Genomic DNA, 18,233 nt, shown 5'->3' on the forward strand with positions numbered 1-18,233 from the left:
AATGGACAGTCTGGTTCAGAGGCCATGCCCAAGGCTGGTTCCTTAGCTCTCTAGTTTTGTCAAGACAACATAAGTGGTCATATAGACTTACAGACATGAAAATCCTTGAATGTAAAAAGCTGAATACCCCCTTTGGGTTCTAATGATTCCCATTTCATGGACAAGTGAGGCCAGAGAGATGTTCATGACCCTCCTGATGATGCCAGTTTCACAACTAAAAGGTATCTTTGGAAGGAAACTAATTCACAGTAGTATAGAAATCCTTCCTCACTTTATACTCGGTTTCTGAAGGTTGTTTTGAGGTTAAATAACACAACCTAGTTAAACTGAAGGTCAAAAGAATGATGGCACAGTAAAGTGATCTGTGAATTATCTTCCTATAGAGCCAGGAGTGCCAAGACATGAGAGGACTTATGATCCTCCTGGAGAGGACCATAAGTCACTGTACATCTGAACAGTTGCATCTCCTCATACACTCTTGTGCCTGCCCATCTCTGACCATGCACAAGCACTTCTGTTCCTGACTAGCCAGTTTCCAGAGTACCCACTGAAACCCTTCTGTAGGCAATGCTAGCTAGCTAATCACCACAGAAAGCCACTTTGGGTGAATATTAGTGACCAGAATCAAGAGCCTGTGGCTCCAGAAAACCAGTGTGTCAAAGGTTTGGCTGGCCATTCCTCCTATGTCTTCCGGAAAGCCATGAATTAATACTTCAGACTGAGTTTTCTTTTAAAAATATGGTTTTAATATTCTGTCTAACCTTAAAAAATCAAGAAAAGAAACTTTTCATGTCAAAAGCAATATCTGCTTTGGAGAAGTTTGTCATTCATGTAGAGTCGGACCACCCTCTGAAGTATGTTGGTCTGTCAGGTGCGAGAGGAGGAGCTATGGTGTTTGTCTATATCTATATATCAGTTCACAGTTAGGGTTTATCCCTATCTACGAAATGACAGTTTCTCTGTAATCATGAAGACTGTGTTCCTGTAAACCTAGGGACAGATTCTGGGTTAAATAATCCAAGATCCAGTAGGAAATTCAGGTTAAAGGCCACTACAGTTATACTTAGAGAAGTCAATACAAATGATTTATTAACGTCCCATTTAGTACTAAGCAAGTAAGACACTATCAACACTTACCCATCTTATAATAATGAGTACAGCATTATTAATTTCCATTCATTACATTTGCTTATCTAATAGTTTGCAAAAAATAGTTTGCTCTCATTCTTTCAAAGAATAGCTGTAACTGTATTTATTGCAAAGTCTATACAGTTCAGGAACACTTGTCCTTCCCCTGGTACTTTCTTTCAATGCCTTTTTAATTGCATGACTTAGAGCTTTAAGTCATTTCTCTGAATTCATGCTGGGTGAGTCTTGATTTAAGTGTTCTTCCAGTTACATAAAAAAATAGAAATAAATGTGATGCCGAGGGAGAGATGGAGGGATGTGAGGAGACTCTCCCTAATTACTTCCTAAACAAGTTAAATCAATTCTGAGTGTATGCCTTATCAACAAATTAAAGACTATTCCTAGAAGCCAATTTTAGTAACAGGAAATTGAAGGGAGCTAAGAAGAGAAAGCACAATACCTCATGCAGGGGAAAGGCAGCTTCATAGGAGCCATTGGTAAGCAAGCGGTTCAGACCTGAAGCAACAAGGAAGCCCATTTCAGTGAACGTTGAACTTGAATCTTCAGTGATCAAGACTAAGTAAAGACAGAGCTACACTTCCTGGAAAACACAGCCTGGGTTTTCTCAGTAGTGAGTAAAACTAGTTTAGATACCATCAGCTTAGAAAGAAATCTTTATTATATGCCAGGAGGTTGTGATCAAGTACTTGGGAAAGCAGGTTTTTATTAATTCAAAATATTAAATTTCTCTAGATTGGATATATCCATGTATATACAGTGCACATTGTGCCATGACTACCATAGTCAAGTTAATTAATATGCACATCACCACCATGGGGTATACCAGATCTCTAAGGTCTGGCTAGTCGATATTCCACATGTAAGTGAGGTTATGGAGTATTTGTGTTTCTGGGTTGCTCTGAGCCGTCCAGGTTTATCCATGTTGTCACAAGGCTTTTAAAGGCTGAATACATTTCCATTCTCTACATGTATCACACTGTATTTATTCACACCTAGATTGTTCCATACCTTGACTGTGATGAATATGCTCAATGAATATGGACTCATTTTTGGAAGTTGTTTTTCAACATACTTATTTATCTGGATGTGCACTCCAGAGTAGGGTTGCTGGAGAAGAAGGCAGTTTACTTTCAATGCCTTGAGAAGCCTCTATAGTGTTTCCCATAGTGATTGCACCATTTGCTTTCGCACTAAGGCTCCCTTTTGCTTCTTTCTCACATGGGAAGCCATTCCTGTCCTTTTGACAACAGCCATTATAATAGGTATGACGTGGTATTTCTTTTGGGTTTTGACTTGGATTTTTCTAAGTACTAATCATGTTGAACAGCTTTTCATATCCCTGTTGTCCAGTTGTATGTTTTCTAGGATAAAGTATCTCTTAACATCCTTGGCTCATTTTAAAATCAAGTTATGTGGGTTTCTTTTTTTAAAAAAAAAACTGTTGAATAAGTTTCTTAAATATTTCAGATATCAATCTCTCACCAGAAACATGGTTTGCAATCATGTCCTCCCATTTTCTAAGATCCTCTAGTTTTAAAATGGAAGGGTAGGTAGATATGTGGATTTTTAAAAATGTTTGAGGTAAGGAAATTAAAGCATGACTGACATATAATAATGAACACATACTTAAGATGCACAGTTATTAAGTTCTGATATATCTGTGTCATCAGGGAGTCATCAACATGACAAAGACATTAAATATATCCTTGTCTTCAAAACCTTTCTTATGCTACTTTGTAATCTGCCTTTTCCTGTGCTATCACCAAGACAAATGCTGACCTGTTTTCTGTTACTCTCAATTTTTATTTATTTTCTAAAGTCTCACATCAGTGTTGACATTCAATATTAACTTATTTCGTCTGACTTCTTTTATTTGGAATGAGACTTTCTCATACCATAAGCATCAGTAACTCCTTCCTCTCCTTTTCAGTTTCTTAAGATTATCTCATTATTTGTGTGTGTGTGTGTGTGTGTGTGTGTGTGTGTGTGTGTGTGTTCGTGTCTGTGTAGTGTATGTGCACATAAGCACAGGTGCTCAAGTAGACCAGAAGAGGGCACCAGGTCTCCTGGAGGTGGAATCAGATGTTTGGTTTCCATCCAACAAGGTGCTGAGAAGGGAACTCTGGTCTTCTGTAAGAGCAGCAAATGCTCTTATGAGTGAATCCAGTGATTCATTTCTTTTTATTACTGAGTTCATCACATGAATGTATAATAATTTATGCAATCTCTGGATAATGGACATTTTGGTTGTTTCTAGTCTTGATTTGTTATAATCAAAGGTCCTAGTGGCATTTACAGATAAAATTTTGTATATGTACATGGATTCACTTTATTCCTGTTGTTTTATTTACTTTATTCCTGTTGTTTTATTCACTTTATTAGGGAGGTAGAGATGGATCTGGGAGGCGTTGAGGGGATAAGTTGGGTAGTATGATGAATATGATCCAAATTTGTATGAAACTCTCAAAGAATTAATCAAATAATTTTTAAAGACCTCTAAAAGGATGAAGATGTTTTATATCTCTCAACAGGCTTTTATTTCTCTTGTGAAGAATGCTCTCTATACACTAGATCTAGATTAAAATCCAGGGGCCTAGCTTAACAGGAAACTGCATGTGTAGTCCTTCACCTCAACCCTCCGATGTTTGCTGCTTTTAATCACAGTAACATGCCAATGGCTTAAGATGTCTGACAGTAATGTCAAATGTCTCAGGAGCACATGTGAAATGAAAATATTAGTGGAAATTTGCATTTTATCTAACACACATGAACTCTTCAACCAATACATTTACAATGAATGAGTAAATTATAGAATATGTAGTAAGCTTGGATTTCCTGGAGTCTCTTGTTGAAAATTAGAAAATTCAGGATTCCTGAAGACCTATTAGATGTTGAGGAAAGTTTTGTCTAAATCCTACTAATATTTATAGTCTGTCACCTTAACTCTCCTTGTAAACGTAAAACTTGAGACTATAAATCAATTTCAAGACTGATTGTGTATGTACATGTACATAAGAAAATCCTCTGTTGAGTTATTAATTGCTCTGTTTTCAAAGTAGGTTTTACTAGGTTTGATTTTCACAGTTAGAAGACATTCAGAGAGAGGCTGAAACCCATATATAGTGACAGTTTATACTCCACTAAAATACCTTTATGAATCATGTCTAGAAATCAATATTCTTTGTTATTTCTGATCAATGTTGGCTCATGCAAGGTGACATTTTCAGAAAGAGTTTTCAGCAGAAAACAACATGGGCTGAACATTAATTCTATCAAGAAGTTCAGTTTTCTTTTAATGTGTTTTCTTTTATTTATGAAATGATAGATGAAAATGAAATATTAGATAAATGGATCATTTGTAGTTTTACTTTATATTTTCCAGCAAATTATATGGTCTCAAAATTTACTAGTTAACAATTTATTCTTTGGTTTATATTTTTAAGTCAACATGCTCCCATTTTTTTCTTTACTGCTTTTCTAAAAATTTGTTTATTCAATTATTATTTGTAGTGTTAGGAATTAAACCTAATGCCTGTGCTCTACCAGTGAATAACGTCTTTGGCTCCTTACCAGTTTTCAAAGCTAGAGTCCTTGAATAGAATCCTCCTCCTTCATCAACTGAGAGAGTCATCTACCAAGACTCTCTGACAAGTAACAATACTGCATTCAGTGCTCCTTGGGAATATTGAAAGCCAGTCTCCGCTTTCTTGTGTTTTATCTGGATTAGTTCTAAAACAGCTTAAAATGTGAGATGAAAACATTTGGCATCATAACTGTCCCATGTTCCTGCTGTGAAGTTTTTGATTATGTAAGAATGGTGAAAGAGTTACACCCATTATGTTTAACAGAACTTCAGTTGGTTCAACATAAATGTATTGATTTATTCTTCTAGACAATAGACACTGGGCTAGACAATGATGATTCAAAGATGAGTAAGGTCACTTCAAAATGACATGTCATCTGAACTAGTGATCTTCAGTAGTAGCCATTCAACCCACTGCTATGTTATGAGTTGTGGGATATGCTAATAATAATAATAATAAAGATACTATATTTTGAGTTACTTGAAGGTTTTGAAATAGTCCTTACTAGCTCTTTCCACAGTTTCACAGTGATTTACTTTCTGGTTAGTATGTTTATGAAACCACATGAACTGAAAAAATATGATAGAAAGCTGTGTATTAGTACACTGAAGTTTGTCTTAACAAATCATTTTTAAGGAATTAATGCAAAAAATAATTTAGACAATAATTAAATATTCAGGAGATCAATGTCAACAGTGGTTCTCGTCAGGTGGCAGATTTGCACAATGTCTTTGGAAGTCTCTCAGGACAATATAATGATGTGCTGTGACAAACAGTAACTACTAACAAAAAAAATAGTGATAGGAATTCAGAGGAGAGAGTCCTTCCAGCCGGAATATCACCAAAGACATAGAGGAGAGGACAGGTCTCCAGGGAGGATGACTGTGGCAGACACTATGGGCTATGTTCAGTTATAGTCCCATCTGAATTAAGAATGACCTACATGAAGTTAAGTATCCGTGGGTCCACCTACACTGATGCTCTCTGGATAATCCATTCTGCATGTATCCAGATATGGAACAGGTACTTATCCATTTCTCTCCATTACATTTTACCTTTGCAGATTAGCATCAGAGTAGGTTGGCTTTCTCCCACCTTTTTTTCACTACACTAGTGACTCACACTGAGCTCGAGTCCACGAAACTCTCAAATCTGTTCCTCTCACAGTGTTGTTGGACAACATTTCTCCCACACTGCAAGGGGTGGTTGTTTTGCATTTACAAACTGTTAAGTGTTGTCTCTCTGGATTTGGCAGAGCTACTAAGATGTCTGAGGTTGCAGATCCAATGGCTAAAATGATTTATACAGCCATCAAGACTTGCCCATAGGATGTGTGATGAGAAGGTTGCTCTTCTACTTTTTAATTACAAGTCAGTAATGGATGCCTTGCACATCAGCTCTAGCTGTATCTTTAGTCTCTGCTTCTCAGTGGTAGAACTGGGCCTTAGAGGTATTTCTGGATGTTGGATCATACCATAGTAAGCTTTGCTAGCTGAAGTCACTGAGTGGACAATGATGGGGGAAGGGGTTTAGCTTCCTAGATCCAGCACTCCCCTCAGCAAATTTCTTAGGCATTCAATTCTGCAGTACCAGCACCTCCAGTGTGTGATGAGCAAGGGCATGTTTCTCGGTATCATTATACATGGCTCCCTGGGATAATGCTGCCGGTGAAACCTCTCCCTGTGACCAACTTTCCTGGAACCATCTAGATAGTTGTCCTGAATATTCCAGAGAGCAGATCTTCTACAAGTCTCCAGCAAACACCTTTGCTTCAATCGTAGTTCTTATACCAGTTCCAGACCTTAGCTGATAAGATGGAGGATTAGAATCATGGAGGACTGGGATCATGGAGGACTGGGATCACGGAGGATCTGCTAGCCTCTCTTCTGTGTTCCTATCCCTGACCAGCCAGTCCTCCACAGCTCTAACCCTTGCCATAGTTAGCTATTTATCTTAAGATCTGCTCATTCCCATGATGGATACTTTTGCCTTTTTGTTGTCCCTTGACTGATATAGATCATTATTCAAGCCACGTTTTGAGTGGGACAGAAATAAGGGCAAAGCCACCCAACTCTTCCTGATATATAATAACCTATTTAATAAAGCATGGTAATATAACACAGAACTATTCTCACAAAAGGCCTAAAATACAAAGTTTGGAGGACGTTTAGTAGGAGAGAATGTGGCTTGCGTGACACAAAGCCATCTCTGCACTTGTGGCTTCTCCCCACACCCTGTCTACCATTCCATCATTCCACATTGTCTCCTGCCACTCTCTGCTCAGTTTGGATTTCATTTTCTCTGGAAAGCTTTCTCTGACTACTCAATGTCAATTACCTCTGCAGTCTACCTTTGAACTGACACCTTTTAATCATTTTTTTCATGTTAATTACTGAACATATGCATTCTTTTAGCTTTTTATATAGGCGCTCTAATAAAGACCTGCAATTATTTCTTTAATCTCTTGACGTGGGTGCTCCACAAATACCTGCTGGATTGAATGTCTCAGTAATCATAAATAAATGAGATAAAATGCTGTTCAAAAGAAGGTAATTAAGTGTGCTAAGTGCACGTGTGAATTCTTCATCAAGGGGGTAGGTAGAGGGTGTAAAGAGGCTCAGGGAAAAGGTCTCTGGAATTCCCAAAACACCAGACGTTTGTAACGGTAACAATTACTCACCGATTTTATTCTTTCCTTCCTCGTACTTTATTCTTTGTAAAATATGATGCACGATTCTGCTTCTTGTGGCATTGTTGAAGAAAGTGTCTTTGTTGTGTATGATGAAGCTGCACACACACACATTGAAAGTACAAGTTAAGATAAATGGGAACTAAGGGACTCTGCTTGTTCTAATTTGATGCTGCTGATATGGAGGGATTCTCTGGGAGTTCTAGACGGTATGTCAGCAACAGCATGAAAGAGCCTAGAGAATACACCAGGGAGCTCACAACTCTGAGTAGTTCTGGTTCTTGGAATTCTGGGTACCAATACCATTACAGTGGGAAGGAGTTGGGGCTATGTGGAATTAAGAAACATACTAACAGCAAGTCTAGGTATTGTATCTTGTTTTCTTTTTTTCTTTCCTTTTCTTTTCTTTCCTTTCCTTTCCTTTCCTTTTCTTTTCTTTTCTTTTCTTTTCTTTTCTTTTCTTTTCTTTTCTTTCCTTTCCTTTCCTTTCCTTTCCTTTCCTTTCCTTTCCTTTCCTTTCCTTTCCTTTCCTTTCCTTTCCTTTCCTTTCCTTTTCTTTTCTTTTCTTTTCTTTTCTTTTCTTTTCTTTTCTTTTCTTTTCTTTTCTTTTCTTTTCTTTTCTTCCTATTTTGACCATGACATAAATCTGACTAAAGATGAATTCTGTTTTTACCTTCTGTGTCTTTGGCTATTCTCTCTCCCACATACTGCTCAGTGGGGTTTAAGACTCAGAGTTGGCTTGAGTAAGGCAGAGGTGATTAACAAGACCCAGTTTGGGGCAGGGCTAAGGTATCTGGGGCTCAGCTCTGAGCCCAGCCTTCCCTTCCATAGTCTGTCTTGGTAAAGACTTTCCAAAGCATACATTTAAGGTATTTTCTCTCATTTAATTGTCCTGCCAGTTCAGCTAGCTAGCTCTCTAATTTCCCTCTCTCCCTTTCTCCCACTCCCTTCCTCTCAACAGTAATGTTGGCTTTGCATTTCTTTTTTTTTTTTTTAAAGATTTTTATTTATTTTTATTATATATAAGTACACTGTAGCTGTCTTCAGACACTCCAGAAGAGGGAGTCAGATCTCATTACAGATGGTTGTGAGCCACCATGTGGTTGCTGGGATTTGAACTTTGGACCTTCGGAAGAGCAGTCGGGTGCTCTTACCCACTGAGCTATCTCACCAGCCCTGGCTTTGCATTTCTATTAGCCATGCCACTCAAAGGATGTGTGTTTCAGGTAACAGGTAGAGTGTCTAAGGCATATCATTCATCATGAATTGGCCATGTCTTCCCTTTCTAAAAATAAACGTGATGAACGGTAGTCTACCATCAATATTTTACATGGTTTCACTTCCCCAAGCATATGGTCTATCCACCCAGTAAAGTTGAGTGGATTCTTCCTATAACTGGGATGTCACGTGAATGTTTATAAGTGTTGGTAGCTATCTCCTCCTAACTAAGCTTGAAGATACTTGTTTCAGCAAGTTTTCATTGTACCCCAGATACTTCAAAGAACAATCCCCCTGCCTCTGAACTGTTTCTCTCACAACCCTTGACCATCAAGTACTACCACTTGTTTGCATGTTTTTATCAGATGTTTATGGAGGATAATCAATAAGGCATTGGTCATACATTGATAAGGAAAACATCTTTGTCTTTGAGATTAAGTCTGATGAGGAAGGCAGATGAACCTCCTCCTATATCAGGGACAGGCAGACTCTCCCTTCTTTTGCATGAACATTCTCCTGCTTAGGAATGCAAGCTGACATGGGAGAAGCAGTTGACACCTAACTCTGAGTCTCTAGTATCTCATGGGTGGCTAGGTTGCAGGTCCAGGAGGGCATGGAGGGTTTGCATCAGTGGGAACTACCATCACATGTTCTTATAGAAGACCAAAGGAGGGGAAGAGACAAAACTGGCCCAGGAGAAGTATGCCCTACTTGGGTTTCATTTTGGGACCAAGGTTAGGAAGGGGATTTTGGGAAGAACACATAAAAGAGAGGAAAACCCAAGGATGTGGGGATATGAAAATCATATTGGCTGACTCCTTAGAGAAATATCTTTCCCACTTTCCTTCCTTTGACATCCCTCACAGATGTGGCTCTAAGGGAAATTTGATGTGGCACAGGAGAGAAGCCTGAGCAGCTACAGCAGATGCAATGTCTCTCTCAGATTTCCACTTGGGTCGTTTAGATATTTTATGATGTCAAAGAGTAAAAGGAGAAAGTCAAAAATTACACCAAATGTATTTCTTTTTAAATTTGTCCTTCTTTGCTTGTTCATCTTACTTGAGGTAGGTCATTACATTTTAATGTCAAATAAAGATGTCATAAACAATTAGACAACAAATAAAAATCCCATTTAGACTTAAGTTATAAAGCCCACGAGCTCAACCACACTTGATGGGATAATTCAGAGCTAAAAGCCCATGTCTCCCCCATTAAATAGTTTTCTGCTTCTTTCTTTATTTATGGCACCTTTTATATCTTCAGAGAATATGCAGTAGTTCTCTATAATAAGCCTCACAGATAAGTTACTTTTGTTTTCCCTCTTCTTTATATTTAGGTTGTACCTAGAATCTGGACAGTCTATAGTGCAAGCAAACACAGTGGGCATAAGCCAAGGACCATTCTAACCACCCAATACACAAATATATTCAATCCTTTCAACAACCCGTGATGTAAAGAACATACTTGCTCAATTGTACAGGCAAAGCATCAGAGGGGTTAAGGCATGTACCTCAAATCATTCAGCTAATGAGATGCAGAGTCAGGATTAGAACTCAGGTCTCCCTGGCTGCAGGGGCTGACCTCCTTACTATCGCACTTGTCTGCTTCTTTATATTTCAGATACTTCCTAAGTCCTAAATGTTGGCTCTCCCTGATGCCAGTCCAGGCAGAACTTGACCTGGAATGTTCTTGTTTCTATTCTTCTTGTAAATCAGCTTAGGCCCCACCTCCCTCGAATACTCTTGATTGATGCCCCTCCCCATTATTACTATAAACACTAGCATGGCATTATGAAGAGAAAGAAGAAAAAAGAAGCCACAGATGGGATGAGGAGGGATACAGGAGTTGAGCCTTGGGCATGCTCAGCATCTCCGGTTTTTCCCTGAAGATGCTGAACTTAAATAGACCCCAGTCCATTCTCAACCTTTGCCACATATTATGCGGTACTGGGGTCATAGTTGGAAGTCAATGTTTCCTCATTTGGGAAATGAAAAAAATTGCTGCTGCTAATCTCAGAGGATTTTGTAAGAATTAGACAAGATGATAAACAAATGACTGTCTGGGAAGGTCTCAGAATTAGCCATCTTCACAGTTTTTGGCCTACTACTCTGTAGCAAGACTTCTATGAACCCTTGCTTCTTCATGTGAGTCTCTTGGGGGCAGGGACTGCCCATGAACTTCTATATCCCTCACACTAGCATAGGGAGAGAAACACACTAATCTCTAACGTAGCACTAAAGGAGCTAACCTTCTGGAGAATACTGACTATCGTATCTTCTTACACCTTGGTCTCTTCTCCAGTCTTGGAGCTCTTTCTACCCTTTCTGTTTCTTCCAGATAGCTATTGAGTCATTCCTTCAACACTGGGTGTTTAAGCACATCTTGAAGACATTGGACTCTGTTTTATGGACTTTCTCTCTTAAATAGGAGGAGTTGAAGAAGGGACAATGATAGTTCACTACACTGTAGTTTTCATGCTTTTCTTAGCCATAGAAATATCACTTCTCACATACATAACACACACAGAGAGACATGGACACGGACACAGACACACGCGGACATAGACACATGGACAATGACCAGACCAATTTTAGCAAATACATCTTTTAAAGCTACAAGTATCTGAGGAGGAATCTACAAGCTTAGAAACTTGGATCTGCTCTTACAAATTCCTTGGGAGGGTAGTAAAGAAATACAGAATCGGGCTGGTGAGATGGCTCAGTGGGTAAGAGCACCCGACTGCTCTTCCGAAGGTCCAGAGTTCAAATCCCAGCAACCACATGGTGGCTCACAACCATCCGCAAAGAGATCTGGCGCCCTCTTCTGGAGTGTCTGAAGACAGCTACAGTGTACTTACATATAATAAATAAATCTTTAAAAAAAAAAAAAAAGAAATACAGAATCTCTGGGGACCATTTGACCAGGTTGGTAATATTATGCAAATATCTTCATATTACATTTAATCTAAAGTTCTCTTTTGGCAATGTATTCCACCAATATTCTTGTCCACATGAAAGTAACAGATACACAATAATGTTCACTATGACATGGATTATAATAGTAAAGGCTAGAGATTGCCTACCTAATTCATCAAGATGGAGATAGAGAAACATGTAATAATACATTTCCACAGTAGAGAATACAACTGGATGGACCAATGGAACTCACAGTAAATGCTACACACATCCGAAATGAGCCAGGCATTGTGGTACCAGGACAGTGTAAGAGGAAAACAAGGTTCAAATGGGCAAAGAGTTGTGTTAGGGGAGGACATGTGCACACAGATTGTATTAGCAAACATTTGCTGATCCATGTGGAGAATGACCATGGAAGGATGTATATTATATAAGTGTGTGTGTGTGTATGTAGCTGCCAAAAGAAAAATTTCCACTGCCCCACACCTCCTGCTGAGAAGTATTTGTACTTCCCCTTTTACGTGTGCATTTCTACTGCCCCACCCCTCCTGCTGAAAAGTACTTCCCCTTTTGCTTGTGCATTTAAGCCTTAAGCCTTTCTCAATACAGTGAGACCTTGATGCTATTCAGATTGCTTTCGTGTGTCATTCATTGCACAGGGTTCTCGTCTCTCCCTCCCCCTATTTGGTTCTTAGGAGGAGGTCCCCTTGAGACCCTCGGATAACTGGACCTGCTGGGCGGGTCATATCCTTGCTATGCAATATGGTACCCTCCCAAGTCTTCTGTCTCTTGTCAACTGAAGCACAGGAATACTGAGGGGTGAGGAATGCCCTATAGGGCCATATGGAGACTGACAGAAGACTTGGGCTCAAGTTTTATTGTTCCACAAAATCTGTGTCTTCAATAAAACCCTCTGAGTTTTTTTTGGAACATAATTGCTTGTTAGAAAAATAAGGGTTTTAATGCCTTAATGCTCAATGAAAGGGTTAGCTATCATCCAAAACAAAACTTTTGATCTCTAGATTTATAAAAGAAAAAATGTCTCTTCTTCTATTCCCTTTAAAAAGAGAAGGACACTGCCATGAACTTAATTTCACAAGTCACAAATTTGAATGTATCCCCTACTCTCTCTTCCTTCCATGTCCAACAACATCCAGTCCACTAAATTCTTCAGATTCCTTTATTCAACTGCTCTATTTAGACCACTAGAGCAAAGAAGTACTCTCAATGATGTGAAATATCAATGATTTAAAATTTTAAGAAGTAGTAACTTTCTCAGGAAGTATTTTAATATATGGAAATGGTATTCTACAATTATTTGATAATTATAGCTATATAATTGACCTTTATATATTTGAAAATTGACGACATGTCAAAGTAGGAAAAAGACCCACATGGCATATCAGAACAACCCTCTTGCTTCTGAAATGGAGTAGCCTGGACTATGTGCCAGCTAAATTTCAGGATGAATCTACAGGTGACTGCTCTGGTACCTTTTTTTTTTTTTTTTTTTGGCTTTGCATATTGAAAATCGTGTCTATTGTAGTTATTTTTTCCCTTGTCCCATCACTATATATTGGAAATGCTGGGATAGAATATTTACTTATCCTTTTTATTTACAGATTTTTGGCCACAATGGAGCTGGGTCCAAGGATTTTCATCTGTATCTAATCTGAGATGGAATAGCATATCCTATGCTTTGTTGAGCTTAATGTAATGTTGGATAGGGCATATAGGAATCTTGGGATGCGAATGGTTTCTCCTACCTATCTAACTATCTGTTTGTCCATCCATCTGTCTGTCTGTCTGTCCATCTGACCATCTATCATCTATCTATCTACCTATCTATCTATCTATCTATCTATCTACCATCCATGTGTAGAAAATAAGAGTAAATTATAGCTAGAGAACACTATGGTAGGTAATAAAAAATGACCAAAATTTTCACTTATTGCTAGTCCTCCATACTACTTTGGGACATGAATTTCTTGTTCTTTGCATCCACGAGCAACATCTATTATCTTCACTTTGTAAGTTGGAACAGCACTTGTGATTTGTTTTAAAGAGGTTATGAGAAAAGTGATCTCAGACATGGGTCTTCATTTACATTCTTAGCAGCTTGGGTTGTTGCCCCAAGTCTGACTAGATGAAGAGGCAGGACCTGGCCTCTCTGAAGACGAGGCAATCGGAGGAAAGGAAAGAGCTGGCACCAAATGTCAGGTGAGCAAATGAAGAGTTACAGCCATGTGCTGGGCTTCATATGAATCCAGCAGAAGACTCGCCCAGTTGAGGCCAACATAATTGCAAATAGGGTGACTGCTGTTTAAAGCCAGTGAATTTGGTAGTAGTTGGTTTCAGAACAATAGCTAGCCAATGGGCCTTCTTTGATGGTTACAGTTATATTGCTTCATAATACAAAAAAGTAAAGGTTAATCTCTTCAAAATAAATATTTCAGGAAACTTCCTTAATTAGAATTTTAAATAGAGATTTCTATTTTAGCAAAGAGAAGCAAAGGTGATACAGCTAACTGTCACTTAAATTATGCCCTCAAATTAATGAAAAGCTAACTAGGAACAAAGCAAGCAATTAATTTTTTTTATGTGACAAGGCCTATTTCGAGAGTTTTCTGGGCTTTAGGCAACGAATTTTTTTTTTTTTAATCTTAAGAGTGCTTGTTAAGAGAAAAAGAATGAGGGGATTATCATATCAAATATATAATAGTCAAAGTTCAGACAGGTAAAGATTTTCAAGCCTCTTTTAAGGATTAATGCAATAAGCTACTAGAATAGTAGGGCTTTAAAAATTTCAAATAGTCACTCCTAATTGTGCTTCACGATAGAATCTTTACTGAGAGTTAAATATGGATTAAAAATCTGCTCTTGAGGCTTTCGGGCTAAAGATGGGAAATGAAGCACTTGACTTCAACTTGAGACTTCTTCCAAACTCACAAAACTATAATAGCAGCATATGCGCGTGTGGCTAAGTAGGAGCTCGAGGACACTCCAAATACCCAGGTGAATGCAAGCAATTGAAACAGAGAAGAAACAATTCTAGAAGTGAGAAGCTGAGTCAGTGGTCAGTGGAAAGCCTCATCAGCAAACTAGAAAAAAAAAAAAACAGAGTAATACTAGAACTTGAAGACAAGGTTGAAGACTTATCACTCAGAGACAAAAATGAGGGGAAAATTAATAGATAGACAGAGTATACTCAATTTCTGTGACACTACTAAAGATCAAACCTATAAAGCTAAGAATAAATGAGGAACCCAAGTTACAGGTTATAAGCATTAAAAAAAAAAGTCTATTCAAAAAGAAAAAAAAAAGCAGAAATTTCTTGGATCCTGGGGAAGACATCGTGATCTGGTATAGGAAGCTACTTAGAGCCTCAGATAGATGTTTTGGAAAAGAATCTCTCTGTGACAAGTGGCAAAAGTACCAAACTAAGGAAAAATACCAAAAGCTGAGGGGGGGAAAAAAAGCAACATTCACTTATGAAATCAAACCTATCAGAATAACATCAGATTTCTCAGCAGAAAAACTAAAAGCCAGTAGTGAGTGGGATGATTATTTCAAACCCTGTGTGTGTGTGTGTGTGTGTGTGTGAGAACTGTGCCAACTTAGATTACTGATTATACCAATGTCCTCCAGAATCAATGGAGAAGCAAAGACCCGCCTGTCAGAAAAGCAGATGCTGACAGAACAGTGGATGATACCTTAGAAACTTTATACCTAGAAGAGGAAGCAAGAGAAACATAACCTTTAAGGCATGGGAAGTAGGGGGCATGATGAAGTATCAGCAGAAGGGATGGGACGTTAGCTCATTTGTAGAGTACTTGTCACACATGCAGGAGGCCATGGGTTCAATCCTCAATACAGCCAGAAGGAAAAATGAACATATCTCATAAGTATAGATCAGCCAAGGGAAAATAGGAAAGAGCCGGACAGTATTGACTCAGAAAACCATGAAGTTTCTGTGTTAAATAAAGGAGAAAGCAATGAACATAGATCATTAAAAGGTACACAGGGGGAGGAAATACAACAAAACAATAGGCATATGTATATAACTTACAATAGCAACCCTGGCTGTAAATAGTCCCGGTTCTTCTAGTAATCATTCAGTCTGGCTGGGTCACATTAGTATCCAACAAATTCCTGCTTGCAAGAAATTTATCTCCCCAGCAAAACATACACAGACAGAAGGCTCAAAGGCTCAAAGGCTATTCCAGCAAACTAATTCTGAAAACAGACAGGAGTAGCTATATTCATATCCAATAAAACAGACTTTTAAAGTCAAAATTAGTCAGATGAGACAAATATGATTTTATATATTGCTGAAGGGAACAGTTTCTCAAGAAAATATAACAATCATAAACACATATGATCTGAATATTGTAGAATTTACTTTTATGAAGCAAACACCATGGGATATAAAGGGAATGATTGGTCCAACACAGCAATAACGGGAAACTTCAATACCCCACTCTTACCAGTAGAGAGAGCATCAAAACAAAATACAAAGAATCAAATGGACTCAGTAAACACCAACAGTGCATCATACTCAATAGCTGAAGGATATACAGTTTTTCTCCACCAACACATTGAATTTTCATCAAGATGTTATTTTTAGGCCTTAAAGCAAGTTTAAAGAAACACACCAGAGGATTGGAGAGATAGATCACTGGTTAAGAGCACTTGGTCCTCTTGTAGATGACCCAGGTTCTGTTCCCAGCATCTATATGGTGGCTAACAACCATCAGTAACTCAAATTCTAGGTCAGCAAATGTCCTTTCCTGACCTCCACAGGCACCTGGCACTCATGTGGTGCATATACGTATATGTGGGCAAAACACTTATACAAATAAAGTAATGAATAAATCTAAAAAATATTTTAACCCTTTTTCTCAAGAGACACACTCAAAATTGAAGTAGTTTTTGCCTTGTATCAGATCATAGTTAAAAAGAAGAAATCAACTGTTATAAAAACTAAAGCAGATTCTGCACAGGCCCCAGACATACGGAGTGTATTCTGCACAGGTGAGAGTACGGAATACAGAAGCTAATAGCTTCTGGGACGGGGGGAGCCACAGAGCTTCTAAGGCAGCCCCCTTTTCTGTCCCCAGACAGCTGGCCACTTTCCGGGCCAGAGGTTAGGGATCCGACCAGCCGGAAACGCTTTGCCTGAGCATCAGCAGCAGACATCCTGGTCCCGGGACCCTGCTGAGTGCATTCTACACAGGCCCCAGACATCCAACCACCTTCCCTGCCAGAGGAAAGGGGTCCGAGCGGAGAGGGAGCGCTTTGCCTGAGCATCAGCAGCAGACATCTTGGTTCCAGGACCCCGCCGAGTGTATTCTGCACAGCCCCAGAGATTTCCAGATGGCGAAAGGCAAACGCAAGAATCCTACTAACAGAAATCAAGACCACTCACCATCATCATAACGCAGCACTCCCACCCCACCTAGTCCTGGGCACCCCAACACAACCAAAAGCTATACCGAGATTTAAAAACATATCTCATGATGATGGTAGAGGACATCAAGAAGAACTTTAATAACTCACTTAAAGAAATACAGGAGAACACTGCTAAAGAGTTACAAGTCCTTAAAGAAAAACAGGAAAACACAACCAAACAGGTGATGGAAATGAACAAAACTATACTAGACCTAAAAAGGGAAGTAGACACAATAAAGAAAACCCAAAGTGAGGCAATGCTGGAGATAGAAACTCTAGGAAAGAAATCTGGAACCATAGATGCAAGCATCAGCAACAGAATACAAGAGATGGAAGAGAGAATCTCAGGTGCAGAAGATTCCATAGAAAACATCGGCACAACAATCAAAGAAAATACAAAATGCAAAAGAATCCTAACTCAAAACATCCAGGAAATACAGGACACAATGAGAAGACCAAACCTATGGATAATAGGAGTTGATGAGAATGAAGATTTTCAAATTAAAGGGCCAGCTAATATCTTCAACAAAATTTTAGAAGAAAACTTCCCAAACCTAAAGAAAGAGATGCCCATGAACATACAAGAAGCCTACAGAACTCCAAATAAACTGGACCAGAAAAGAAATTCTTCCTGACACATAATAATCAGAACAACAGATATGCTAAATAAAGATAGAATATTAAAAGCAGTAAGAGAGAAAGGTCAAGTAACATATAAAGGCAGGCCTATCAGAATTACACCAGACTTTTCACCAGAGACTATGAAAGCCAGAAGAGCCTGGACAGATGTTCTACAGACACTAAGAGAACACAAATGCCAGCCTAGGCTACTATACCCGGCCAAACTCTCAATTACCATAGATGGAGAAACCAAAGTATTCCACGACAAAACCAAATTCACACATTATCTTTCCACGAATCCAGCCCTTCAAAGGATAATAACAGAAAAAAACCAATACAAGGACGAAAATCATGCCCTAAAAAAAGCAAGAAAGTAATCCCTCAACAAAACAAAAAGAAGACAGCCACAGGAACAGAATGCCAACTCTAACAACAAAAATAAAAGGAAGCAACAATTACTTTTCCTTAATATCTCTTAATATCAATGGACTCAATTCCCCAATAAAAAGACATAGACTAACAGACTGGCTACACAAACAGGACCCAACATTCTGCTGCTTACAGGAAACCCATCTCAGGGAAAAAGACAGACACTACCTCAGAGTG

General features: G+C 38.7%; 1 protein-coding gene across 6 annotated transcripts in view; it reads right to left on the reverse strand.

The window, feature by feature from the left end:
* Ano4 (anoctamin 4) overlaps window positions 1-18,233 on the reverse strand; it is a 408,979-nt gene that overhangs the window by 87,277 nt on the left and 303,469 nt on the right. For all 6 annotated transcript variants that reach the window (XM_029482967.2, XM_029482966.2, XM_029482964.2 and 3 more), the window contains 2 exons: window positions 7,414-7,520; window positions 1,589-1,644 (listed from right to left, as the gene is read on the reverse strand). In XM_029482967.2, coding sequence (XP_029338827.1) covers window positions 1,589-1,644; window positions 7,414-7,520 — 163 coding nt within the window. The remainder of the gene's footprint in view (window positions 1-1,588; window positions 1,645-7,413; window positions 7,521-18,233) is intronic.

Source organism: Mus caroli, unplaced genomic scaffold (genome assembly GCF_978045245.1).
Source record: "Mus caroli unplaced genomic scaffold, Mus_caroli_1 scaffold_9, whole genome shotgun sequence".
Lineage (NCBI taxonomy): Eukaryota > Metazoa > Chordata > Mammalia > Rodentia > Muridae > Mus > Mus caroli.